The 27,617-nt window shown below is 38.0% G+C and overlaps 6 protein-coding genes across 9 annotated transcripts; 3 read left to right on the top strand and 3 right to left on the bottom strand.

The window, feature by feature from the left end:
• The first annotated feature begins 79 nt into the window (after positions 1-79).
• On the top strand, positions 80-7,004 carry polb (polymerase (DNA directed), beta). Its single transcript, XM_044195077.1, has 14 exons — positions 80-288; positions 605-662; positions 1,398-1,464; positions 2,456-2,530; positions 2,638-2,696; positions 2,900-2,949; positions 3,132-3,183; positions 3,303-3,357; positions 3,449-3,521; positions 3,612-3,682; positions 3,801-3,887; positions 4,030-4,097; positions 4,739-4,878; positions 5,018-7,004. Exons 1-14 carry the CDS (start codon positions 228-230, stop codon positions 5,110-5,112), a joined length of 1,011 nt encoding a protein of 336 aa, XP_044051012.1. The 5' UTR covers positions 80-227; the 3' UTR covers positions 5,113-7,004.
• A 687-nt stretch (positions 7,005-7,691) lies between these two features.
• On the top strand, positions 7,692-10,281 carry dynll1 (dynein, light chain, LC8-type 1). Of its 2 annotated transcripts, none has more exons than XM_044195072.1 (3): positions 7,692-7,844; positions 8,588-8,726; positions 9,900-10,281. In XM_044195072.1, exons 2-3 carry the CDS (start codon positions 8,595-8,597, stop codon positions 10,035-10,037), a joined length of 270 nt encoding a protein of 89 aa, XP_044051007.1. In that variant the 5' UTR covers positions 7,692-7,844; positions 8,588-8,594; the 3' UTR covers positions 10,038-10,281. The 2 variants fall into 2 exon arrangements, with proteins under 2 accessions (XP_044051007.1, XP_044051008.1); XM_044195073.1 differs by having other exon boundaries at positions 7,700-7,848.
• Positions 10,282-10,921: 640 nt separating this feature from the next.
• rpl6 (ribosomal protein L6) lies at positions 10,922-15,002 on the bottom strand. The gene is made up of 7 exons (XM_044195071.1): positions 14,983-15,002; positions 14,040-14,186; positions 13,832-13,930; positions 13,356-13,499; positions 11,564-11,612; positions 11,222-11,406; positions 10,922-11,102 (listed from the first exon to the last, which is right to left on the bottom strand). Exons 2-7 carry the CDS (start codon positions 14,184-14,186, stop codon positions 10,950-10,952), a joined length of 777 nt encoding a protein of 258 aa, XP_044051006.1. The 5' UTR covers positions 14,983-15,002; the 3' UTR covers positions 10,922-10,949.
• A 609-nt stretch (positions 15,003-15,611) lies between these two features.
• acaa2 (acetyl-CoA acyltransferase 2) lies at positions 15,612-21,865 on the bottom strand. Its single transcript, XM_044195058.1, has 10 exons — positions 21,710-21,865; positions 19,850-20,016; positions 19,590-19,718; positions 18,873-18,989; positions 18,607-18,754; positions 18,253-18,428; positions 17,847-17,976; positions 17,673-17,743; positions 16,214-16,368; positions 15,612-16,120 (listed from the first exon to the last, which is right to left on the bottom strand). The coding sequence occupies exons 1-10, from the start codon at positions 21,723-21,725 to the stop codon at positions 16,039-16,041; spliced, it is 1,191 nt and encodes a 396-aa protein (XP_044050993.1). The 5' UTR covers positions 21,726-21,865; the 3' UTR covers positions 15,612-16,038.
• Positions 20,041-24,803, top strand: mrpl40 (mitochondrial ribosomal protein L40). 2 transcript variants are annotated; one of them, XM_044195066.1, is made up of 5 exons: positions 20,041-20,240; positions 22,465-22,548; positions 23,475-23,630; positions 24,103-24,184; positions 24,307-24,803. In XM_044195066.1, the coding sequence occupies exons 1-5, from the start codon at positions 20,152-20,154 to the stop codon at positions 24,532-24,534; spliced, it is 639 nt and encodes a 212-aa protein (XP_044051001.1). In that variant the 5' UTR covers positions 20,041-20,151; the 3' UTR covers positions 24,535-24,803. The 2 variants fall into 2 exon arrangements, with proteins under 2 accessions (XP_044051001.1, XP_044051002.1); XM_044195067.1 differs by lacking the exon at positions 20,041-20,240 and adding an exon at positions 22,062-22,263.
• lg5h22orf39 (linkage group 5 C22orf39 homolog) lies at positions 24,781-27,357 on the bottom strand. Of its 2 annotated transcripts, none has more exons than XM_044195069.1 (3): positions 27,216-27,357; positions 25,889-26,056; positions 24,781-25,753 (listed from the first exon to the last, which is right to left on the bottom strand). In XM_044195069.1, the coding sequence occupies exons 1-3, from the start codon at positions 27,243-27,245 to the stop codon at positions 25,622-25,624; spliced, it is 330 nt and encodes a 109-aa protein (XP_044051004.1). In that variant the 5' UTR covers positions 27,246-27,357; the 3' UTR covers positions 24,781-25,621. The 2 variants fall into 2 exon arrangements, with proteins under 2 accessions (XP_044051004.1, XP_044051005.1); XM_044195070.1 differs by lacking the exon at positions 27,216-27,357 and adding an exon at positions 26,198-27,139.
• Between the last annotated feature and the right edge of the window lie 260 nt (positions 27,358-27,617).

Raw genomic sequence — 27,617 nt, 5'->3', positions numbered from 1 at the left:
AGTCGTTGTATCATTTGGAAATGAACGCTACTTGAGAAAAAAAGCTAATGATATCGATGACGTATTACGCACGCACCACGCACTACGTCTTTCGGTCATTGTTCAGCGTGAGCTAGCTAAGGTGCTAGTTAAATGCTAGCCAAGATTACAAAGACGTTAACTTCTCATGCATGCATATAAGACCGTTTGAATTTCTAAATAACATTTGAGAGCTTGTCAAATCAACAATGAGCAAGAGGAAAGCGCCGCAGGAATCCCTAAATGAAGGAATAACAGATTTTCTTGTCGGTACGTGAAGAGGAGTCAGACGGTTGAGCTCAGCTAACAGTAGCTAGCGTGACATCTTGGTTGTGTTTTTAAGTAAAAGTAACCTCCAAACAACTGCATAAATCGTATATATTTGTTAAAAAGTGATGTTTCTTTCTCGCGTTTGTCATCTGGTTTGCTTAGAACTCAGATCTGAGTTTCTCTGACGCTGAAAGTCACTGTGTTGTCATTTAAATGCCTCCTGCCTTCAGCTGGGTTGGCAGTTCCAATAATAGTAGCAATAAACTACAGGGTATGAGGTGTATTAAGCCATGCGATGTCTTACTTCTTTTTCTAGAGCTGGCCAATTACGAGAAAAACGTCAACAGGGCAATACACAAGTACAATGCTTACAGGTAAGCACCTGAAGCCTCAGCAGTGAGGTGCGCTTTGTTCAAGGAAGAGGGCTTCATCATTGTTCGTAAAACAACGCATGATAACAAATGAAACAATACATCAATGTCGGATGCATAGAAAGTATACACTCAGTTGTCAATTGGTTATGTGCAGTTAGCTAAAACTAATGCAGTGTATGAATCCATGAAGACCAATCACTTTATACTGAAACTGTTTTAGAGAGGTGTTTAATTAACTATGGTGATTTTGCAGTATGTTTCAAATAATTTAGTCTACCCTCATTGATATAAATGGGGTGGACAAAAACACCTCTGTATAATGCAACACAATGTATGTTCAACAGCACTACAAACTACAGCCTCCAAAATGACCATAAAGTTGAAATAACATCTCTCTAAAATAGTTTCAACAAAAAGTGAAAATTATAACCTTCATGGAGGTAGGATTTATTGCAGGGCTGTTGTCTTAGACTGTATACATTTTAGGTAGGGTTACCAAATAAACTGGCAACTGCGTGTATAATACACTTGATGTCAAATGAAGAGGAGAGGAGGGTTGATTTAGTAATGGTGATAAAACTTGTTCATGTAATTGTAACAAAAAAAGTTCTGTTGTTGCATTGAACAAAAGCTTTCTATCACTACATTGTTTTGCTACTTTATATATTTTTTTTACATCTCATTTATACCTAATATATCTTTTACAAATATTTTCACTTATTCCCCCCTGTCTAGGAAAGCAGCATCTACCATCTCCAAGTACCCTAACAAAATCAAAAGTGGTGAAGAAGCCAAGAAACTGGTATGTGCACTGAATTTAGTGAATTTTTGACACAGTAATTATGTGAAACTTTGCCCTGGTGTGTGAGTGTGTGTGAATGATTAGTCTTCCAACTGATGAGCCGTTACCATCAGTGTGTGAATGGGTTGAATGTGATATGTAGTTGAAGCGCTTTGAGTAGTCAGAAAGACTAGAAAGGTGCTATATAAGTACAGTCCATTTGCCATTTACCTGGTAACAATGGTCCAGATGTAAATTGAAATGTTGTGTAGCAACTACAAACTGAAGCACAACAATATAGTGCCCAGTCCTGCAATAAATCCTACCGTTTTTAAGGTTATAACGGTCACTAGTTGTAGTGGAAGACATTGGTGCTGATATACTGGTCAGTATTGTTCAGTATGTTTTTCAGTATAAAGGTTTGATATTGTATGTGTATCATGTCACCCTTGTGCTTGGATACATCCATCAAACTACTCATAAATCATTAATTGCATTATGATGAAATTCTCTTATGTTTTTATGCATGTCTGAAAGTAGGGTGGTGTAACTAATGATCATGATTATCATCATAGATGGAAAAAGAATTGCTTTGATTTCCTACTATAAGCATAATAATCCATATTTCACTTTTCAAATAAACAGTCATAACAGAGGTTTGTGTTGGCATATTCACACTTTTTGATTTGGTAACTTCTCATTGTAAATTGATCAGATTCACTATGTCATAGAGTCATATTGTAATATCTCTCTCTATATTGAACCTGACTGGGACAGATGACTTGATCTTTACTGCTTTTAGACAGTTAATTTCAGTGTAATGGTGCCTGGAAACTGGAACTCATTATTTGTCTTACCACCACTAATGTGCTCATGTTGGTGTGGTTGTGTGTTGTGTGATGCCCTCTGCTGTAGCCTGAAAATGTTTGTCAACAGCTGCTCTGCACAGCTTACGTAACTTCTGCAGATCGCACTGTTCAGCACCCTCATGTTTATTTTCACATTTCAACAGGATGGTGTTGGAGCTAAAATAGCAGAAAAGATTGATGAGTTCTTACAAACTGGCAAACTACGGAAACTGGAAAAGGTGAGTCTTGGGGTGTGAGAAGACATGATTCTTGCCACAGTGTATATGTGTTTAATAATAGCTTATATTTAACACATTACACAGACTGTGTTACTTTTATATTTTAGATTCGAAATGATGACACCAGCTCTTCCATCAATTTCCTCACCAGAGTTACTGGGATTGGGTATGACTTAAGTGCTACTAATTCAAATTTAAAAAATCCATTATATGTGTTATATGGACATTCACAGTGAAATGCATCATGGCTAATTAAAATGCACTGGGTGACCAATTCATTGGCCACTCCAGAGGGAGGCAGCAATTTTCTGAGATTTATTTGTACATGTAGATTTGTAACAAACTGCATCTCTTGGGCCTTGACTTTAGCCCTGCTGCCGCCAGGAAGTTTTTTGAAGAGGGAGTGAAGACGTTAGAAGGTTTGTTTGGCGGTTGACTCACATTTGTTCAAATATTTTTTTTTTATCTCATTCTTCATCTGTATGACTTTGTATTTGATATGACATACAGTATATTGCATGCTCAATAAACATGCACAATGTACATTTAGCTTTGGTATTACTTCAAGTAAGCAGTGTTGGGTTTGTTTCTGTATTTTTAGATCTGAAAAAGATTGAGCACAAGCTAAACCATCATCAACAGATTGGACTCAAGTAAGTTTGGCTGAGGGCTCTTAGAATATTTTTTCTCAATTTTTTCTTAATTCAACATCTTAAAGTCTTCCTCTATTTATACATGAGCTGTGTTTAATTGATTATTTTGCTACGTTCAGGTACTTTGAGGAATTTGAGAAAAGGATTCCCCGAGCTGAAATGGAAAAGATGGAGGTGTTGAAGCATTTCCGTTTTTCTGTTATCTTCAGATTAGTTTTAAGATTAGTTTTATTTATAGTTTTCTTACACTGTGTTCTTTGTTTAGACTCTTATCCTTGGAGAGTTGAAGGAGATCGATACAGATTATATTGGAACAATCTGTGGAAGCTACAGGAGAGGTAAAACTTTCCCTTCAAGTTTATCACAGTTAATGTTCAGCTAATGATAAAACTCTGGTAATCGTGATATTGATTGTTCATAATTTCCAGGTGCTGCATCAAGTGGTGATATTGATATTTTGCTGACCCATCCAAACTACACCTCTGAGACTGAGAAGCAGGTAAGAGTCCTCTCTACTGTAGCTCACTTACGCTGTTGCAAATGCATTGTGTTGCCATCATTTGCAGTTTGTTTTATTTTTGTACAATTAATTTTGTTCCATTTATCTTCTTTTCCAGCCCAAGCTCCTCCATGCAGTGGTCGAACATTTGGAGTCCATTGGGTTTGTGACCGACACTCTGTCCAAAGGAGACACCAAGTTCATGGTGAGGCCTGTACTTATTTTCTCTCGTGTGCTCAGCTGTATGTGTTTGATGCTGTGATTGGTAACGTAGTCAGTACAGTAACTATACCAAACCCATGAAGCGCATGACTGTGGTGACGATGTGCTGGATTTTGTTTTTGTAGGGAGTCTGCCAGCTGCAGCAGAGTGATGAAGATGAGGACGAATACCTTCACAGGCGTATTGATATCAGGTGCCTTACTTTATATTGCTCTCAACATTCACTTTCAGTTTAGGCATTAAGCACATATTTATGCAGTACAGCATGGGCTGAGTCAGTGGGTAGGGATTCACTGAGATTCTTTATCACGACAATAATGTAGCTTTAATATCACTTAATTAAGGTACTAAATGAAGTAGAGGGATGACACTCAACTTCGGCTATCAGAAATAATCACTATTTATACTAAATGACAGAATTTAACTTGCATTAAATTCACCTCGGGGCACCACCCTTAGAAAAGGAAAAATGATGCCAATTAATTAATTCAGTCTCAGTTTTGGAGGTTACTAGTAAATTTGAGTCTAACCGAGCCTGTTTGGGCCATGTGGACAACAACTTCAGGGAAGGTTAATTCTTTTATCAATAAAAGATACAAAATGTTCATCAACATCCATGTTTATTCACACTACATGTGAAATATGTTTGTTTAGTGTATCATATCTGTGATCTTCCAATTAAAACATTGCCTCTACCTACTACAATACCAAACAGACCCAGTGACATACATTTGGATATACCTCAAAAACCATAAAGAAGCAGCCTACTGTTTTTATTCTTCTCATCAATCGTTTGTTCCTGCTCTCTAACTGTACTTTCCCCATTCCCCCAAGGTTAATTCCCAAGGACCAGTACTACTGTGGAGTTCTATATTTCACAGGAAGTGATATCTTCAATAAAAACATGAGAGCTCATGCTCTGGAGAAGGGCTTCACTCTAAATGAGTACACCATACGACCACTTGGGGTCACTGGTGAGTCTCAGTCAAATATGACATATGAACTTGCTGAACTCTGTTCCAGCGTTGTGTGACTTCTGCCATCAGCAAGTAACCAATGATTCATGCTTTCAGCTTTTAATATCAGCTATTTTTCTTTGTGGATCTGTTGTAGGCGTGGCAGGGGAGCCTCTGTTGGTGGATAGTGAGAGAGACATCTTTGAATACATCCACTACAAATACAGAGAGCCAAAGGAGCGCAGCGAGTGAAGCAAAGGACAGCTTACAGTTACATCTGTATTTGAAGCTACAAACAAGACCTGACACTAAAATGTGTGTAAAATGTGTGTTAGTGTGTCACTCAAAAGAAAACAACTGTGAAAGTCATTTTAATTACTTGTTTTGGACATCTTTTTCTATCTTAAGTTGAAATCATCCCAATTAATGACATTTTAACCTAACAAAATTGTTATTTTGTTTTTAACTTAGGTTTAATTCTACATGTTCATTTATCTTTGTGAAGGCTTGGGCTACATTTTTAAGCAAGTTTGTAAATCATGCTTAAGAGTTTTATTTATTTTTTATTTTTTTTTACCACACTTAGTTTTTAATATACCAAAAGGGATTATAACATATCCTGAGAGGAGCAATCTTAATGTGAACTGGCATCTGTTACAGTTGTTGTTCGTCAGTGGTGGAATGTAACTAATTTTGAGGTACTTGTACTTTTACTTGGGTATTTCCATTTTATGCTACTTTTCTACTCCACTACATTTTGGAGGGAAATATTGTATTTTTTACTCCACTACATTTATTTGACATTAGGTACTAGTTACTTTGCAGATTATGATTATTAATGCAAAATATAAATCGACTAATAAATTATTATGGTTTATTATGGATTAAGCCACCCTACATAAAGTAGCTGAATTAGCTCCACCTTTACCAGCTGCAACATTAGTGATGCTTACTCATTAATGCATCACTAATTATAATCCAGTGCTATACATTATTCTGAAATGAGCCATTCTGCATAATGAGTACTTTCACTTTAAGTATATTTTGATGCCATTACTTACATATTTTTTGAATGCAGGATTTTTACTTGTAATGGAGTATTTTTACACCTTTACCTAAAGGTCCAGTGTGTAACATTTGGGAGGAGCTGTTGGCAGAAATAGAATATAATATTTGTTTGTTTTAATTAGTGTATAATCACCTGAAAGTAAGAAACATGTTTTCATTACTTTAGAATGAGCCGTTTTTATCTACAGAGGGCGCGGGTCCCCTTCCACGGAGGTCACCATGTTTCTACAGTAGCGCAGAACGGACAAACCAATCACTGGCTCTAGATAGGGCCATTCGCGATTTTCGCGGCCACCGTAGTTTCTCCTACACGCTTGGAAGGGGAGGGTGATGTGAGCGCCTTTCAAATGGTTGCAAACTGCAATTTCACCGCTAGATGCCACTAAATCCTACATACTGAACCTTTTAAGTAAAAGATCTGAGTACCTCTTCCACCATTGTTCGTCCATCATCATGGCATTTTGACAGTAGTCCAAAGGTGTTTTAAGGTATAGTTGTGAGTTTTTTTGTGAGTTTTTAAACCAGTAGAATTCCTCCTCCAGTTCTGGCAAACTAATTAAAAAGAAGAAATACAATGATGCAAACAGCAGTTGTGGTTAATGGGCAGAGTTTCTGGTTATGGACACTAATTTGGTTCAAAATCATCATGGATTTATTGAGACATAAGAATATAAATTTTCTCAATTATTGATTGTTGTGTGAATATGGCTGTTACACTGGTAGACTTGATGAATCTATTGTTTGTGGTTGTGTCAAATTGATTACGTGTGTGTTAGGTCAGGACATTATTGTATCTTCAGTGCTTTTCAGGGGGCATTTTAAAAGCCATTTATAAAACTTATGAAGTTAACCAGGTAACAAATACTGTACCTTGGTGATACATCTTTTAATCTCTAAAGCAAAACTTGAATATTAGGATTGGGACGTTAGTTTTGTATGTGGATGATTGCAAACATTTCAGAAAATATTTAAGGAAATTGGATGGGAAACAATGGAGTTGTGTGGGTTTAGTCGGGCTGTTAACACTCAACTGTTAACTTTGAGTATGTATGAGTGAAATAAATGGGTAAAAAATATATAAAATGTCAAGTTTTATTTATTTTCACACTTTGTTTTCAGAATGTTGTGAAAATTGGAAATGTGTTTATAGTCTTAATATACTTTATACTAGCCTACTTACTATTTCAAGTTTTCATGTTTGAAATGGTACATGTCGAGAGTATTCCATTGTCCACACTATATATTATATATATATTTAATTTCTGTGTACATCAAAGCCGTTCAAATTATGGCTTTCTTAGCCAACACATAAACAAGAGCGTCTAAACATAACTAATACATTTTTAATTCTCTCATGCGCATAGGCTACAATGTTTTTAATTTGGCATTTTGTTTTTCACGTCAAAACAACATGAAAGTTTATTTTTCTAACGACTTGTTATAATGAGTAAACATACGCGAAAGGTTTCTTTATAACACGCTGGTATGTCAAAATTTCTTGTGACAAAATTATTTCATGTTAGGTACGTTTTCTTTTACTTTATTTACAAAAATTGTTATTAAAAGGGCAAACATTTAAGGTAAAATTCGTTTGCTCGATGGCGTGTGCAAACAAAATATAATGATAAGCACGGGGCATGGCATGAGCAAGTTATTTACAATGGTTGCCCCAGCAACGATCGTGTCGCAGGGCATGATGGTTTGAAATAAAATGCAGGCAGAAACGCCAGAAAGATGGGCCTGAATAAGCCAATGACAGCGCCCTGTGCATTAATATCAGCCAATAGGAACGCGTCAAGGCAGTAGTCTCTTACCGCTACACACCCACATTACTTTTGTGTCAACCACTTCGCGGGAGTTGTCACTACAGGAGCGGTCGTTTCTTTAAAACTAGACTAACAGTATACGGGAGATTAGTAGGTACATTTAAGAATTTCGCATGCAGAAAATTATATGATTGTTCATTTATTCTGTTTTAAGTATTATCGAAACGGTAACATCTGTGGTTACGGTGTTTTTTTCCTTTTGCGGGATGAATGAGCAGCTAGTTATCGTTTTTTAACGTTAGCTAACGTTAATGAAAAGCTCGAGGTGTTGTTAGCAAACCCATCTTCATATGACACCGTTACGTTACTTCAGACAATGTAAAGTCATATTTATGCCAAACGTTATATTATTATGAGAATGGAGTGTTTATTTTGCACGTTGAAGCAGATAAAGCTTGTTTTTTCGCTACTTTCTGGCGTTAGGTAACGTTAGTTGCAGAAATGTGCTTTCATTTTGCAGCATCATATTTAATAGGATTCTTGTTGAAACCTCGGGTAAATTTGAGACGATAATCTTAAATGTCTTGCGTATCCATAGAAACTACGCAGAGCGCGCATCAGATTGCCGCTGATGGAAGTTGTTATGCAACACCTGTAGAAATGGCTAGTTCAAATATAATGTGATGTGATGTGATGTGATTATGTAATGATAGCTTCGTCACTAACTAACCGTTTCTTTTTCTTTACTGGCTGACGAGACCCTTTATGCATACAGTACCGTTTAAGTCAATCACTGATGACTGTTGGGAGTCGAGTCTAGAGTCGATTGCATTGTGTGTGTGCCAATGAGCCTGTGAAGATGATAAATCCTCTGCTGTGTTTTGGTTTCCCAGGGCAACCATGTCTGAAAGGAAGGCAGTGATCAAAAATGCCGACATGTCGGAGGACATGCAGCAGGACGCCGTGGAGTGTGCCACACAGGCTCTGGAGAAGTACAACATCGAGAAAGATATCGCTGCATACATCAAAAAGGTAAAACCACTGCTGACGCATCCAACAGCTTCCATTCAGTCCAATTCACAAAGTAGGTTTCCACAGAGTGTAACTTTAACCTACTGACTTTTGAGAAAACCTAGTATTCTATGGTTTTGACAGCTTTTGCAGTGACGTGGCTGCAACCAGTGATGTAACGCTATTTTGCACTCACTGACCAACCATCCTGTTCATCATCCATGTTACACACCCAGCCTGGCAATTGTTTCCACTGTTCCTGTTCCTCTTGGACTGACTGTCCTGCAGAAGCCACATGCCCACATTTTATTCTCCATAGTGGCATTCCTGCTCGTGTAGGAAGGGGCACACCTCTAACCATGATGTACAATTGTCAGAAACAGTTTTAAAAACTTGGGTATATGTGTATATTATCTTTCATGTACTCCCATTAGTCTTAGCAAGGGTACACCTTCCAGATTTACTGGGGGTGTTTTTTACAGCTAGGTGATGTTGACAGAATTTTTAAAGTTTAGATTTTATATATTTGCAAAATTGGCAATATAATAAGATACTGTATTTTACCAGGAAGATAATCGAAACAAAATCAAATATTATTAAATGGGAAGAGACATTCATTGTTAATTTCACTTAACAGTAACAAAACTAAACTAGAAATTGGCCACTTAACTGTAATTTAGCTGTTAAGACCTAAAAGAAGACATTTTAGAATGATCACAATGGCCAAAATCCCAGAAATGACCCAGCTCAACCTTCAGGTTCATACTTCTCAAAATTCAGTGTGTCTCTAGCTCTTGACAGACAAAACTTTACTTACGTATTTCTACTCAGTGACATCAGTTAAGAATTATAATAAAATATATTGGGTGTGATCTTATATCATGTAATATTTTGTATTAGCTTGGAAGGGTGATACATGTATGATCAGAGGAAAAACATTTGTTTTGATGGTCAGGCAAGTAAACACATACTGTTTTTCCCAGCTACAACAATCTAATGATTGTATAACTTGATAGTTGTGAGAAAAATGAAAATGAGGTCTGTCACTTGTTTATTAAAAAAAAAAAAATGTATCTACTATACTGGCTTTACTAAGAAATGTATTCTTACAAGGAGATGCATCTTTTCTCTTCCCAATTCCAAACATTTGTCCAGAAATGTTTGATTAACACAATGTGTCTTTGTCCCATACAGGAGTTTGACAAGAAATATAACCCGACTTGGCACTGCATCGTTGGGAGAAACTTTGGCAGTTACGTGACTCATGAGACCAAGCATTTCATTTACTTCTACTTGGGTCAGGTGGCCATTCTGCTGTTCAAGTCGGGCTGAGGGAACGCATTTTCTCTACATCTGCTGACCATACATACAGTACTGACTGACTCGACAAAGGCACTTATCATTCCTTGGCAAGGGGCCGCTGCCTTTTTCTGTGCTGCTTTCTACTATGTTGTTTTTGAGGATAAAAAAACGTGGCCATGTTAAAGAGATGAAACACTTGTATTTATTTTTGTCTTGTTACATTAGACATGTCATTTTATAATTAAAGCGTAGCTTTTAAGCTGTCTGGGTCCAATGCATGGTGTGGTCATTTCATTGCAGTTTCATTATACACAAATTCAACCATGACGTTTATAATCCCATATGACCAGATACTTTTAATGTTTTGAGATGTATAGATGACTTTGTGGTATTGATGTATATACACTTTTTCTTCCAGTATATTTGTTATTATAAACAGAATAAAATTATGAAGTTGCAGTAGCCAGGTTACTAGTGTGTCTATATTCCCCATATGCATATTTAACATTTCTCAACCATATCTGGAAAGTCCAGTAATGGGATAAGAAATACAAGGAACAGTGTCTTACACACTCACATCAACAAGCTCAGTATGATTTGAGTCACTGCATCATGCAGGCAGCTCCTGTGACCTTTTTCAGTAGAACATTAACCTTGAATGGTGCTTTAAGCCCATTTCTGTTCATTTATAGTCAGTTGCCAGGGATAGTTTCATCAGCACAACACACCATAATACCTAATAATGGTAAATTCACCAATAAAACAAGATGAATGTATTATTTGAAATCCCAAGTTTTACTCTTATGTTCCTGAGATGGTACACGTTAATGACTTATCTGTCTAGGAAACATCTAAAAATTCTCTCTCGATAGAGACACTCAATTTCAGCACAAAAGAGGCAAGAGAGGACAAAAGACGATGGTACTCTTTATTACAACACATTTAGAAAACCAGCTTGTGTGGGTAGACGCCATTAGACAGGCTGAAGGACGAGCGCAGGTACCCTTTCATCTGAGGTACTTTCTTGATGAGGGGCAGAAGCTGAGAGTCAACAGCTTTCTGGTCCTCCTTCCTCTGCTCTGTCAGCTGGTACTTCTGCAGAGGGAGATGAGAAGAAAACCAGTAAGTTGTGTACCAGAAATCCAGGAGTCAAAGTCCCAATGAAATGGTCAAAATGTGTAGTGTACTCTGAGACAATATCCACTTTAGTTTACCTCTTTTTCTGTATCAAAGATCTCTCCCTCCTGGTGACGGGGCCTCCTCAGCTTCTTCTTCTTGAAGTAGGCATCGTTCAGAGTTTTGGGGATCTTCATGCCAGAGATGTCGATTTTGGTGTTGGTGGCAATGGCAAACTTCTGATGAGCCCTGCGCAGGGGGACTCTGTTCAAGGCAAGAGGACCTGCGAGTATGCAAACAAGAAAACACTAATGTTAGAAAAGGAGCATAACGATGCCCAACAGCTTGCTGTGCTACTACTTTGACTTATGGATGATTTTACTGTAATGTGCATAAATGTTGAGTATCCAAAATCTTTACCACCAAAAAGTCATCCTTACCAGTGACAAGCAGGAGACCACTTGAGAGCTGCTTCAGGAACACCACACGCTGAAAAACAAGCATCATTAGTATAACGCTAATGTATTGGGGATTTTTTGCACACAAGGCTACCAATTACTGCATCAACCACTACATATAATATTTAGTGCCAACCTGAACACACAAGAAGGATCCCTTAAGTATTAAACTCAAGTAATAAGCTCAGAAAAAAAGCCATTTGTGCCATTTGGATAAGACAATTTAATAACTGCAATCCCCTTTCATGATAGGGGGAAAATAAATACTTGACACGCACTCCTAGTTTTATCGAGAGGGCTCTCTGCCTGTCAGTTTCATAGCTGAAAAATTATTTAGGTCAGCCACTGCTCAAAGTGTGTGTGGGCACACTTGCATGCTTCCATAACTTGCTCATGTAGCGTTTGAGAGTGGGAGGGAGGGACAATGTCTGTGGTACCGAGGGTGTGTGATTATAGTGCTGTGTCCAGCACACTTGTTATTTTCATGCACAATAAGGATGCACCACTGATTTTTTTTTTTGAAGGGCCAATATCTTTTGATACCATGTGTTCTATGACTCTTGGTGATGAACAGCACTGACATTATGTTGCTACTTTAAGACAAAAAAGGAAAAAAAAGACCACCACGATTACAATCAGTAAAAATGCTGCCAATTGTAGTGTGTTAGAAATGGTGTACAGATAAAGGTAACGCAACAGGACATTAATAGATTAAGTTGAGGAATGCCACAGGTGGCGTTTCCTTTAGCCAAGTGCCTTATTTTCTGCATTAGACTCCTCTGAGTGCATTATTGCGTTATAGCACGTCGATTTTCTAATGTAAGTTGTACTTCATTGTGCTAAAACAAACAAAAACTATTCTGAGTTTAGCATCAAGTTCAACTATAAAAACTGTAAATCACCATTAACGCTCTGATAACTAGCCATCTACTGTGACAGTATATGATCAATGATCAATTTATTAGAACAACGCTATTGTTGATGTAAACTATGTTTGAGGTGCGACATTCAATTTTGATTACGTCGGCCAGACCATGGAAATCTTTCATCGCCACGATAATGATTTTATGTTACCCAACAGTAATAATTTGGACTACATAAAGTGCCAGTGTATATTCAAAAATATGATTAATTTTCATTTTGATTATAAAACTGCAGTGTTTTGCAACTGACCATAATTTGAAAACATTGACTTCTATTAAACATTAGTAGATGTAAACAAACCTTTTAATGACATTTAACAGATCATACGTAAGTTGTCTAGTGACAATATTGAGTTTTAACATTTTAATGAAGGAAATAGTTTGTTTACAGATTACAATGACCAACACATTTATAAGATAGAGTCTGCATCAGTCAAACAAGTTGGGTAATATGAAGGTTAAAAAGATGATCCTGTTTTAGCCTGAAGAGCAGTTGTTCAAAACGTCACTGTTGGACGTGCCAATAAATTGAACTAAATTGAGCGACAGTGTGCGGACCCTTTTTCATGTTTTCATTGCTTTCTTCTGTTGGTCCAGCACCTGCCTTACACAGTTTTGATGTGCGCAACTACTATGCTTGATTAGTCCTAGAAGCAAAGAGGTCCCTGCCCTTAAACCCCCACATTGGACCCTCATACAAGGGGCATTACATATTCACCTGTTAAGTTTTTCCAATGCACCAGAAGCATTGCATTAACTCACACTTAACATTTTTCTGCCTGTGCTGTGTGTCAATCAGTTCTGCTAATCCATGACAACATTCAAAATCATGCACTAGAAATGGTTCTCACCTTTCCACGGTGGCGACCAGTAAGCAGAATGAGGACAGTTCCTGGGGTGATGGAGGAGCGCAGCTTCCTCTTGTGCTGGCTGAAGGGCTTCTTCCCGTGGCTCTTCAGTTTACGAGGAACATCCTCTGTGGGGTAGTAGCGGGGCTACAGTAGGAGCACATAAATATATAAATTAGTAATTTAATTCTAGGTTTGATGCACAAATCCAGGGGAAGACATGCATATACAAATAAGTTCATTCCTGTTCAATTGAAAAGGATGACCTGACCACACTTTGACAGTTCGACAGATCTCTATCAACTAATGTGACAAGTGGTAATGATGGGAATTGACCCACTGTCCAGTAAATTTAAATTCTGCACACCATTTGTGCTCACAATACTTTTACTTTAAGTTCTATTTCTCTTAACATGACATCTACAATTCCAACTGTCCTTAATTGAACAAAATAAAATCTGAAGGGACACATTACTTACCATCTTGCGCAGCTTGACAACGCGAGTTCCTCCATTCTTGTCTCCTCCAACAGTTTTGACAACTGTGGCCTTGGGCTTCACCTTAATCTTTTTCTCCATCTGAAACAAGCCCAAATTATCATCAAAACAAGACACAATCAACAAGTCTGATATGCATTATGGCTTCTTTTATCATTCATTTTGTAGGGTGTCATGGATCTGCCCTTACCTTGGTCTCAGTGGTTTTGGCTTTCCTCTTGTACATGGCCCTGCGGGCGTACATAGCGGACCGGGAGTAGCGGCCGATGCCCCGGGCCAGAACCGGGTTCCGGCTCCCATGCTTCTTCTTGGCAGATGCCTTGTCTCCCTCTGCCATCTGACACAAAGTAAGACAGATGTTAGTATACCAAGAAATGTTGTGCACAATGTCAGAGCATTTATTTGATGTAGTTAAGAATCTCCAAAACAATATTTAAGCCTTGAATGGACAGTGCATTGTATACTGCTCCATAGGACTGTGGTTCTGGTATCAACTACAGAAGACTAGCACTGTATCAATGACTACTCTAGCCTTCAAGTAAATAGTGTTCTTAATCTGCACTACACAATGCAGTGAGACAGCAGAAAATACCACAACCATATTACACAGTGCATTGGTAAAGAGCAGAAAACATCACAGCCATACTAGAAACTACTACATTTCTTTGGTAGACTGCTAAAGACCACAGCAATCTCCAATGCAGAAGAGGCATGACAAGGAACGTTAGCGAAAGTTAGCACCATAGTACAGAGGAGCCGATTTACTGGTTAGCCAGACACGTCTTCTCAAAATGACTATTTAATGTTTTAAAGGAAAATTCAAGTATGTGACAGCGGAATTGAATGGGTAAACACCAAAGAGTAACGAAGAACAACACGTTTCTATTAGTCAGCTAGCTAGCTAGCTAATGTTATAGACAGCACGAAGGCTAGCAGGAGGCCTAGGACCGACGACACACCAAACTGTTCATTATTACAGGCATGACGGATTAATCATGGCAATAACGATGTCTAACGCACCGTCTAAATACACTGATTCGTTTTCTGATATTTGGAGAGTGTATTTTTTATTCTGTAACACAGATGACAAGAGATTATATTCCTACATCAACACGAAAGCAAGGCTGTCTTACCTTTGCTATGAAAAAAAGACCGACATCCGGGGATGTTACGTATATAAGGACGCTGTACGATGACGTTGACGTAATTGCGTCGAGTTTCGAGGATGCGATGGTCCTTGTAGTCCTACATATATTTATCCTCTGTAAATTAGAATTAACAATACATTTATAAAAATTTATTAAATTGCTCGTACGAACAATGACATTAATAATTCAAATTAATGATTGTATAGAGAAAATAACATCTCTGTAACAGCAGAGCATACAATTGATTGATTGATTGTGAAGCACATTTGATGTTTTTTGTAATCTTTCTCTATGGTTGTGTTATCACTTTTTCTAAAACCATTTTGAGCACATGTACCAAAATAATAATGGTAAAGAGTTAATAAAAACTACTATTAGAACTAAATAAAAACTAGTAGTAGCTTTCTGTTAAGATTGGCTGCTGTCAAGGGCTGATCATGAAAACTTCAAAACAGAACTTCACTTCTTTTTTTGAAAATGCTGTTTATTGAGATTCATTGAGGCACAGAAATACAAAATCAGTTCTTGCTGGGGCCATCACAGGTCAGACATATTTTCCAGCTATATATACTGATCCCTGATAATGGAGTGACAGAGAACTTTTTAAAACAAGCTTCAGAGTTCAGAGTTCCTTTTAACCATACTATAACCCAACACAAAATTGTTCTTTACAAGTTACACGTACTATTGTGACCAAGGACCTAGCCCTGTTTCACAGACTCTTGCACCCTGGTACAACGAGCACAGAAACATGAGTTAGCTCTTGATCTTCACAGGGCTTCCAAGGCAACACTGGACATTTATTGTACATTTTTGAATGAACAAGACTGAAAGAAACAACAAAAATAGAAAAAAAATTGTGTTGATTGATAGTTTTCTTCGTGTGCCAGGGATAAACCGAGCAGCGGTTTTATGTGTATGTGAAAGGTTTTTCAAATATCTCTTTTTAGCATGTGTCAACTGTATTTTATTTAATGCGAGTGGACGGTGGTACAAGACATTCTTCTACAGGACTCCTTCTGATATTGGCAGCTTCTTCAGTCAGTAATTTTCAAGGATGATGGCGATGCCCTGACCACCACCGATGCATGCAGAGCCGACAGCGTACTTGCCTCCTCGTCGCCTGTCAAAAACAAAACCTCATTATTCAAAGCTACTCAATGCGCAGACATCTCCCCTGATATACAGTACATGTAATTACTGAGGACAAAGCTACCTGAGCTCATGAACCAGGTGGGCAGTGATGCGTGCTCCAGAAGCACCAAGAGGATGTCCGATGGCAATAGCTCCACTGTTAACATTGCTTTTCTCTGGATCAAGATCAAGAGCCTTAGCAACAGCCAGGTACTGAGCGGCAAAAGCCTCATTCACCTGTGCAAAGCAAATGACATCAATGACACAACTGAGTAATAACTACCTGATTAAATCCCACATCCCACAGGTACTGAGGTACTTAATACTTCTGCTCCAGTACATTTCAGAGGAAAATATTGTACTTTTTTCTCCACTACATTTATCTGACGGCAACAGTTATTGGTTACACGGCAGATTAAGATTTTACATTAAAAAAAACCCCACATATGATAAATGTATCAAATACAACACACTGTTGAAAATTAAACCAGTTGTTTCCCACCTTTTTTTTCTCTTTCAAAAAAGCAGTGTCTAGTTAGGGCGCCTTGTCACGTTTCAGATGTCTATGAGTTGTTAGCAGTTCATCCAAAGAGACATTTCCCCTTTAAACTTCTCACATGGTTTCATTTAAATAAATATTTGAGGCCAAAAGAGGTAAAATTATCCAATATTTCACAAAAAACAGCAAAGATTAGAGAAAAGTCAAAAACATTTGTGTAACTTTTTTCATCTTCTCATGACCCCTCAGATTTATCTTGTGACCCTTTGGAGGGGCCCGACCTCTAGGCTGGGGACCACTGGACTAAACTAGCTAACTGTACAAAGTAGTTAAGACTAGCTCCACCTCAACCAGCTACAACAGTAAAATGCTGCTTACGCATTAATGCATCAGTATTAACAATCTAATAATCTCATATATAATAATATACATTTTTCCACAGAAAGGTACTTTAACTTTTAAAACTTTAAATACATTTTGCTGATAATACTTCTGTACTTTTGAATGCAGGACTTTTACTTGTAATGGAGTTTGCTGGATTGCTACTTTTACTTAAAGGTCCAGTGTGTAGGATTTAGGGGCATCTAGTGGTGAAATTGCAGTTTGTAGACATTTGAATACCGTTCGCCGACGTTCACCCTCCAATTCCAAGCGTGTAGGAGAAACTACGGTGGCCACAAAACTCACAAAAAAAGCAAACGGCCCAATCTAGAGCTAGTGTTTGGTTTGTCCGTTCTGGGCTACTGTAGAATCATGGCAGTGTAACATGGCGACCTCCGTGGAAGGGGATCTGCTCCCTCCGTAGATAAAAATGGCTCATTCTAAGGTAATGAAAACACAACGATTCTTACTTTCAGGTGATTATACACTAATGAATACATACTTATAAATATTATATTCCATTTCTGCCAACAGCTCCTCCCAAATGTTACATACTGGACCTTTAAGTAAAAGATCTGAGTGCTTCTTCCACCACTGATGAAATATATGACATAATCTGAGGGATGAAGTTACAGAGATTGGTTTTTCACTAATAACAAACCTCCACAAGATCCATGTCGTTGATAGTCAGACTGGCTTTTTTAAGAGCTTCTGTGATTGCTGGAACGGGACCTAAGATGATTTAAGGAAACATACCGCAACAGTTTATTTAGTCATTCATTCCTTTTAATTCAAAATGATTCAGTCACATCTCCATAACAGTGGTGTCACTCACCAATTCCCATAATGCTCGGGTCACAGCCTGACACATGATATGCCACGATTCTGGCCAGTGGCGTGAGCTTGTGTTCATTCAGTGCATCTTCACTTGCAATCACCACAGCAGCAGCACCATCAGATACACCCTGGAGATCAGGAAGAGAGTGTTAGATTTAGAAATAGAAGGCTACTTCTCATGGTAGAAGTAACAATAGTTGCACAGTAATATGTAATTATATATATATATATATAATTTTAACAACAATCTAGCTTTTCATGTACAGCAGTTGAACCTTTTGAAGATAAAATATTGAACATTTTTATTGTTTGAAGTAAAAGAGACCACTTGCTTGACGTTCATTAGAATAATAAAAAAATACTCCGATCCCAAAGAGGAGTCAACCCCTTAGGCGTAGACTCACCGAAGCATTGGCAGCAGTAACAGTCCCTCCCTTCTTGAAGACAGGAGCCAGTTTGGCCATCTGTTCCAGTGTGGTCTGTGGACGAGGGTGTTCATCCTGAGCCATGGACACCTTGCCTTTCTTAGCTTTCACATCAATGGGAGCAATTTCTGCTGTGTAGCAACCAGCCTCATGAGCTGAAAACAGAAGTAAGTTGCGTTGTTACATTAAGAATGTGCTTGTCTTGAGCAGCAAAGTTAACTTCTTAACTGCAAAAATACAAGCCTTTCTTCTAAAAAGCAATATATTTCAATGTTACTATGTGAGCAAACCATGAAAATATTTAAAAGATATAAAAAATGAAACCCGTCTTACCTGCCTTCCACCTTTGTTGTGTCTGGTATGCGTAGTTGTCACAGTCTTCTCGTGTGATCTGGTATTTCTCTGCCAGGTTTTCTGCTGTGATGCCCATTGGGATTTTGACGTGCAGGTCAGTCAGACCCGCCCACAAGGTGTCCTCTAGCTGTCAAGCAGACGAGCAGAGGTTTTATCTTTGTGTCAAAAGCTTCTGGAGTTGGAGAAAAGCTGTGTCAAGCGCTTGGGGATTAGAAAGAAAAAGAGAAAATAAACCAAAAGCCAACCTTGAGATCGATTCCAAACTTTGTACCAAATCGTATGTTGCGAACAGCGTATGGGGCCTGGCTCATGCTCTCTGATCCTCCGCACAGGACCACCTCTGACTCCCTGAGGCAAATCTCCTACAAACACATAAGGTAACAGGTTTTTGTTTTGGAGCAACAAGACAAAAGGTAAGACACATTATGTTCACTTGATACATTTTAAATATTGTACCTATACTAATATACGGACCATGCTCTCTGTGACATCCTCAGTCTTTTACACATGCACACGCAGTGTCCCCTTTATTAGGCACACCTGGACAATCTAATGCATTTCAATACAACAGCTCTGCCATAACAAAACTCATAATGTTCATTATTGTTGTTTATTACTGGTAAGGTGGTGTTGCACTGGCCTACATTATATTGAGAGGTGTTTCAAAATTTTTGTCCTCCCTATTTACATACATGAGGGGGGAAGAATATTAGAAACACCTCGGAATATAATGCAGTTCAGTACAACAACACCACTAACGATGACTTCAGTGCTAAAACATATAATTTAATTAACACCTCTATGATAGTGTCTTAAAGGCATCATAAAAGTAGACTTTATCACAGAACAGATGGATTGCATTAGATTCTACAGGTGTACCCGATAAAGTGGCCACTGAGTGTACAATACTATGGTTTATTCTACATTTGTATTTCTGCCTTTGCTCTTGGTGGAGTGCTTACTTGAGCACCATTGATGATGGACTGGAAACCAGATCCACACAGTCTGTTCACAGTGAGAGCAGGCACTGGGATGGGAACACCACACCTCAGACCCACATGACGAGCAATGTAAGGTGCATCAGCTGAGCTCTGAAATTAGGGGGATACATAAAGAGAAATGAAAAGGTGAGGAACAAACCAAGGTAAGCATGTTAACATTTTCAGGTGATGGTAGTTGCGATTTGTTGAATGTGGCTGTTGATCTGTTGGATCTTAGGTACCTGCATGACATTTCCCATGATGACACTGTTTACAAGTTCTGGTGCCACGCCCCCTGCAGCGAGGGCGGCTTTGGCTGCATGCTCAGCCAAGTCTGTTGCACTATGATCCTTCAACACGCCACCATAGGTACCAAATGGAGTACGCTTGGCAGCTACAACAAATACACCTGCAGAGAAACCACATTTTAGTACAGCGACAAGGACTTCAAACCACCCACCACTGAGCCACAGCATGATCACAGCGTCAGGAGGCAATGTGTGGTACATACTGCAGAGATGGTTGACACAGCCAGTGCACTGAGATGCAGAAGATAAAGACACAGGATAAAGAGGAAACTAACGTCAGATGGATCAAATTGGACTGGAGGGACAAGAGGAGCAACTACTCAAGGTAGAGTATACACCTCTTTCCCAGGAATATTTCTCTCACACACAGGACACGATTAATGTTCAGGGATTCTGGAGTTTTTTTGTAATTTTTAAAAATTAATTACAAAACTATATCTGTTGATCGAAGAGCTGTATCAAAATTAAATCACAATCGATCTACAGTGAAACAGGAGTGTGGTGGATGTTTTTATCTGCAAGTTAAACCTGTTAACATGTACTAAACTGCGGTGCCTTCTTTGAAAGAACATACTTTGTAAAGCATTTAAATCTTTTAGAACTTGCTTCATGTGCACACTCAAATAAATTAATTCAAATTTGCTTTTACTTATACAAAATATTCATTACCCTGGTCAGTTAACTTTATCTCAACCAGAACTGATGTGAAAAACATGCACAGGTTTTCTCAACATTTTGAATTAATGCAAATTGATGCACAGTGTTTCATAATAAACAAGTCACCGATTATCTTGTAGTACTGTGTTGATATGCCTTTAAGTTTCTAATCAGACATTGAACTGTTTACTAACCTCTGGTACGTGTCAGGAGGCGCTGGATGCCTTGACGTACCATCGCATTTGCACTGCACTGGGCATTCCTTTTGGTTTTGACTGATCGGTGTGTGTTTAGTGTTGTGCAATATGTCCTGTGTTTCAGACTCTACGTGGACTAAAACACAAAGTGGACCAAAAACTAAATGGACAGAATAAGAGAACAGCGAAAATATTTGTGAAGGGATAATCAGTGGTGGAAACTAAGTACATTTACACAAGTAACTATTCAATTTATGAGGTACTTGTATTTGACTTGAGTTTTATGTTACTTTATACTTTTACTCCACTAAATATCAGAGGGTAATATTGTACTTTCTTTCTTCTACACTACCCTAAAGTTGTTGCAGCCACACTACAAGATAATGGATCAATATTCATAATACAATAATGTAGTTGCTATAATAATATAAACACTCTGAAATAGTTCACGTTTTACTTTTGATACATTTTGCTGATAATATTTTGACTTGAATAAAATGTTTAATGAGTATTTTGACACGTGACTATTTTAATAATAGTAGTATTACTACTTTTACTTAAGTAAGGAATTTGAGTCCTTCTTCCACCACTGGAGATACTAATTAACATTATTAACACTTTTTTTCACTTAAATAGAGCTAAAGGTGAGGGACAAACAGCTGTTATTGATATTGACACCATCTTGTAACCTTTCGCCTATTTTGCGGTAACGTTGTGATCAGAAAATGTTTTAAAACTCTCCTGACATTTATATTTACATAAAGTCGACTTTACAGTGATGACACTCATTTCAGGTCACAGATAATGTTACATTGCTAACGTACACAAATAGGAAAAATTTAGCTCAAACATTAACAATTTTCAAAGCAGCACAGATACAGCCCAGCAGATGCATGTCTGCTGTATTGGCTTCCTGGTAAACTGAAAAGTGTTTGTTTACCTCTGAGAAGCGCCATTATGCAGATTCAACAAACCACCAGTGTCAGGATCAAACTTTTCGACTACTATCTTCTTGTGGCACTCTGAATCATTTCGCGGTGACTAAAACACTGGGATAACCACGACCTTTCCCCTAAATAAAGCAGCCTTTTCACTCGTGCAGACATATTCGTCAAAAATGTTACATATAAATTTAAACTAAGACATTATTAAATAGTTAAAAATCATGATTGTCCGCTTACTTGTAAATATTGATTGTATTTACGAAGTATTCTATATTTAACGCCGTTTATTTCATTTTCTGCGCAAAACAAATACTCGAAAGTGCGACCGTTAAACTGTGAGCGAGACCGTTCGATAACGTCATCTTCCCGCGCCACGTCTGCTCTGTCACTCAAGCAAGGACAAGCGAAGTGATATGTAATTACATGATTATTTCTATTATTTTGACCCTGAATATGAGTTTAAAGTGAAACAACACACAGTGGGAAACATGTCTGTGGCTTTATCGCGCTGTCTCTGCAGGGTGTTATCCCGACAGACCGCTCCGTCAAGGTGAGTGTTTGTAGTACGATATGGACTCTCTCTGATAGCTAACAAGGCGCTAGCTACCTGGATCTAACATAGCTACGGTTTTTCAGTAGAGAAATGTTGCTGAATCAGTTTTGTGGTTGGCAAATACTCCCGCGTCCACACACGGGTCCAGCAGGTGTCATGTTGTGACCTGCATTCTGTTTGTTGTGTGTTGTTTTGCAGCTTCCTGCTGGGAGAACATCACCATGCTGTACAGAGTCCTTGGTTTGCATCAGTGATGACACTGAAGACATCTGCTCCACTGAGGTATGACCAAGGCTGAATTATAAACCAACTGCCCTTAGGACCCAGAACCAGGGGCTTCAAAAGTCCCAAGTTCACTGCATGTGATTTTTGGTAATATGATTAACTGCAAATTTGTTTTGGAACATGCATTACTCAACATAATATTAACTGAGACAGGTCCTGCATTTAACTGCTAATCTAGTCTTGTCTTACATAGGGTCTCTGTGCCAAAACGTTTAACACCTTTAATATTTTTGATTGTTTTGCTCTCACTTTATAATTGTCAATTAATTTGATGATTATTTTATCAATTAATGCTCAAAAACTTTCCATCATGTCAACGTCAAGTTTGCAAAATTCAAGGCGACATCTACATATTGCTTTTTTGTTCGATCAAAGGTTCAAAACACAAAAATATGTCATTTACAATGATAAAAAAATGGAGAAAAGCAGCACATCCTAACATTTGAGAATCTGAAACCAGAGAATGACAATGGTATTGTTGCTTAATAAATTACCTAAACAGCTCATTATAAAAATTGTTGCCACTTAATTTTCTGTTGATCTACTAATTGATAAATAAACTAATCTTTCCAACACCAGTACAACAAACTAAGTGGCACAGAAAACCAGGGACCAGCGTTATTTCAACACTGGTTGGTTTCTGGTGGCAGGGGACTGTTCACAATGCAGAGAGGGCTGGAGGTGGGGGTGGCGGGTCAGTAGTCAGTTGCCCTTTGCCCTTTTTGTCCCTTCACAAGTTAATCTAACACGGGTATGGTAGTTTTTAGTCCAGATTATGGCATATGTTGTTCATTTCTAGATCATTATGATGAGTTTCATGTCACAGTATCAATATATATTAACAGTCATATATTTCCCAGATCTGTTTCAAAATATATCTCGTGATTGAATATGCTCACATAAAGCTGTACTTTGTGTTTAAGAGCGGAGCCCAAAAAGAAGAAGAAAGTGGACCCAAGAAGGGAGCAGATGATAAGAGAGAGGCTGAGAAAAAAGCTGAAGAAGCTGGAGAAGGTTCCACCTGAGCTCATACCGATAGAGGACCTCATCACTCCAGCCAAATGCTTGGATGAAACAAGGTACAGCTCATTGCATTGTTGTCCACACTGTCATTTGCAAGTAATCAGGTTAGATTTGTGCTGAGGTTTTAATCTGATGTGTAAAAATCTGTTTCTTGGTGGCTCTCAGACTTAAAATAGCCAAAATCATTTAATCTGAATTCAGTCAAGTTTTAAAATGTTATTGATCCCTTCTAGCAGAGGGGTTTAGGGATGGATTTGACAAACTATACCACAACTCTTGTTGAATAAGATCACAGCAAGGTCTCTATTGGCTGTTCCAAACAGTACATTTAAAAAGTCTTTTAGCATTAAGGTTCCCAGACATTAAAACATCAGAAGACTGGCTAATGCTTACTCAACATTAAAATGATTAATTTTAATATATTTTATATATTATTTGTCTTTCTTTGACTTACTTTCTTTCCTTACTATTGTGGTGCTGGCTGACTTTAAAGTGGTATAAATTCTTGTTTATTATTCTCTTACAAAGGGAACGCTCTGCACCAAGGCTGTCATTTGAAGAAAGTGAGGGTCGAGCCCTTCTGCTGAAGGAGTGGTGTCGATACAAACAGGTCACCACTTACCTGTCTCATCTCCATCACTTAAGCTTTTATAGAAAAAGTTGCTTCTGACCTATGCTCTCCATCATGCACACTTAGTGGGCTCTGTGTCTCATATGTCTTTGTTCTTGCAGGAGCAGCACATGGCTGAAGTGCAGGCTGTTAAACTTGCTCTAGAAGCACAGAGGGAGGCGCTGGAGGAGCTGATGTTAGAGTCTGAGGAGCTGTACCAGGCAGCGCTGAAGCCAGACCCCCTTCTGTTTCCCTTCTCTCATGAAGGTCCTGCCTACACACCGCCAAAGACCATGCATGAAGCTCCTGATGGGAAATACAACAACATCACTAAAGTCTACACACAGTGATGGACAGGGATCAGCTGTGGGTGCAACCTTATTTAGTGTGTGTCCCTGTTTGTACATGATTCAATAAGTCGCAGCCTTTGAACAGCCTGCATGTGTAGGTGTGAAGGACACTTTGCACCATGTTTTTTCTTTCTTCAGTTGTACAGTCACCTCAGTTGTTTCATTCAACATTCATGAAAAATATGTATTGAGTTTTTTCTTGCACATTCACATCTCTGTATAAAACATAACGGAAGACAACAAAAATAAAAATGTACTTTTTTTATTGATTCAATTTGTTATGAATAATTTTAAACATTTTGTGTTATTTAAGGGTAAAGCCATAATTACATAAGGCTGAAAACTGCTAATGCACAACTCTGCATGGGTTGAAACTGTTGAATTATGTCATATGAATGCATCAATAATATTTTTTATATATATATTTATTCATCATGGAGGAATATCTATAGCATCAAAAAAACTGCACATTTACTAAGGTTGACAATTCAGACAGTGTTAGAGAAATGCTGACAGGCTTACTAGTAGGGCCAACTCTCCTGATTGATGCCAACAAAAGCAGTGTACAAAGTGAGTAAATTCTAGAGCACCATCAATTTTTTTTATTTAACCAATATCAAAACAATGCACGGCAGATCCTTCATTACTTATATGGATCTTGAAAATGTATCCATTGCACAATTTGACCCAATATTGCCCTTTCCTTACACTAAAGACAGAAAAAACAAGGCAATTAATATTAAAACTCATTTACAGTGAGTCTGTGGGTGCAGTCAGCCTTTGTGCTTGCAGAATAAATTATTTACGATCGGCAAAAAACAACACTGCCTTTGCAGAGATCATTTTGTAATCCACTGGTTGAATAGATGCTGTCATCCTCATCATTGACCACTAGATGCTGCCACCATTGTTTTAACATAATATGTTTTCAGACAGCAGCTCACCGAATGCAACTTGAGATGGCAATTAGTGATGACCAGTCTCTCCAGCATGTGGCACTTAACGATTTCCTTAAGTCCATTAAATGACTCGAATCTTCATTTTACTCTGGCCGCCATGAAACAGAGACAGCAAGTTAATAGTCAGTTCAGGAGTCCTGAGGCTTTTCTTGGTTCAGGGGCATGTGCCAGTCTCTGGGAGGGTCTCGCCTCAGTTCCCACACTGGGGTGAACTTTCTCTGCTCTGCCACTCTGTTCCTCTCACTCTTCTGCAAGGCTTCCTGCAATACAGATAGATTACTTACATCTTTTTTCAAGTTTTTACATGTATTCTTTAGGACATTCTGACAGCCTGGATAGTTTCAGAAATCTTAAACGTTTAGGTTTTTAAACAATGTCACTTCCTGCTGTTGTACCTTGGCCTCGACGCCTCTGTGTTTCTCCCACTCTCTGCAGTTATGGTAGTCCTCCTTCCACTGCTGGCAGGATGGGGAGGTACCGTAAGTGTAATAGTGGTGAAAACGATTCCACAAGCTTTTGCAATGTCTGAATTCACTCCAATAGTCATCACAGGCCCGGGGTGACTGTGCGAACAGACAAAGGCAGGAATACTTGATATAATTGTGCAATAAAGAGTTTCCCCTCGGGGATCAATAAAGTATTTCTGATTCTGATTCTGAATCATCACCAAGCCAACTTGTACAAATGATACTTTGCCCCCCTACTGTTGTGTCTCTGGTGAATGACTGCATCACTTCCACGTCCCTGCTTACACCTAACGTGCTCCAAGAGCCACAGGATGACAGCAATGTAAGAGCATATAAAGGATCAACCTGGGGAGTGCTTAAGTTGGGCAGCTGGCATTTGCTTCTTTGCTTCAGTGAGGTTGAAATTCCAAACTCATTCAAGACTCAAGACTGTTTGTCTTGATTGACTAAGAATTGGTGATAAAAAAAGAGACATTATTAAATAAAACTATAATTGGAAAAATGCCATTGTGAGCAGATTTTCTGCAGGTAATTCTGTAAGGCAATTCTGAAACAAAATCGCCTGGATTAAAAATGACCTGCAATGAAATCTGTTATTGTGAAAATAAGGATTAAATAATTTCATATAATTGAGCTGTTTTAAAAATGTTGTAAATAATTTCACAATTCATAGCATTTATTTCCTTCTATGATTATTTCATAATGTCTTAACTTTGTTAATTATGTAAAAAGTTGGGTTTGCAAAGATCTAATAATTAATGAATCGTCCACTAACAAGACTTCTAAAACATTGTAGGTAATGCAGTTAAACATTTTGTAAAATGCGATAGTGTTTCCTTACTTTAAATAGCAGAAAAAGAAAACATAATGGTTGTCTGACAGCACCTCCCTATGGTTGCTAACGTTAAGGTTTAGCGTTAGATGAACGCCAGTTTGCTCAGGCGCTGATCTAACGTTACTAATAATTGCATATTTTTTTTGTATATTATGTAGCGTACTTTTTTAAATTTGACTAGCAAAGCTCGATTCAAGGCTAATCATGAAACTGAGGGTTAAAACCTCCTGCTCTACCTGACATTGCTATTTGCTAGCAAAGGCAATTTAGCAATGATAGCTAATCACCTTGCTAACTATTTGGTTCAGATTTGGCACTCTTCACTCTTTATCAGGACTATCAAGAACAAAGCAGATAAAATTAAATCAGGACATTTACCCAAGAACGTAATTAACGATATAATGTTTTTTGACAAATTACCCTCCACAATCTTTCTCCAGAGCGGTCCATTGCTAGCTGCGTTAGTTTGAATAGGATCAACACATCCGGTTTGATTCAATTTCACAATAAAGCGCTACCGCACAATTTTACAGCACTTACTTTGAAAATACTCACTATAAACCTATATATAAACCACTTTTGAAAAGCAAACATCAAAATGAAACAAGAATATGAGGTGAGCACACTAACTAAACATCCCATAATTGTAGTAACCATAACTATGACCAATTTATTTAAAGCTACTCTACATTTAATTTAAGTCAAGTACCTGTTTTGGACAAATATGGACATTTCTTATTGCCTTTTAAATCATTTTCCATCATCTGTTGGTGTTATAAAGTACTGATTATTTACTTATTTGTAATTGTATCCATGCCATTA

The sequence above is a fragment of the Siniperca chuatsi genome, linkage group LG5, assembly GCF_020085105.1.
Source record: "Siniperca chuatsi isolate FFG_IHB_CAS linkage group LG5, ASM2008510v1, whole genome shotgun sequence".
Classification (NCBI taxonomy): Eukaryota; Metazoa; Chordata; class Actinopteri; order Centrarchiformes; family Sinipercidae; genus Siniperca; species Siniperca chuatsi.
This window is presented reverse-complemented; position numbering and strand designations above follow the sequence as displayed.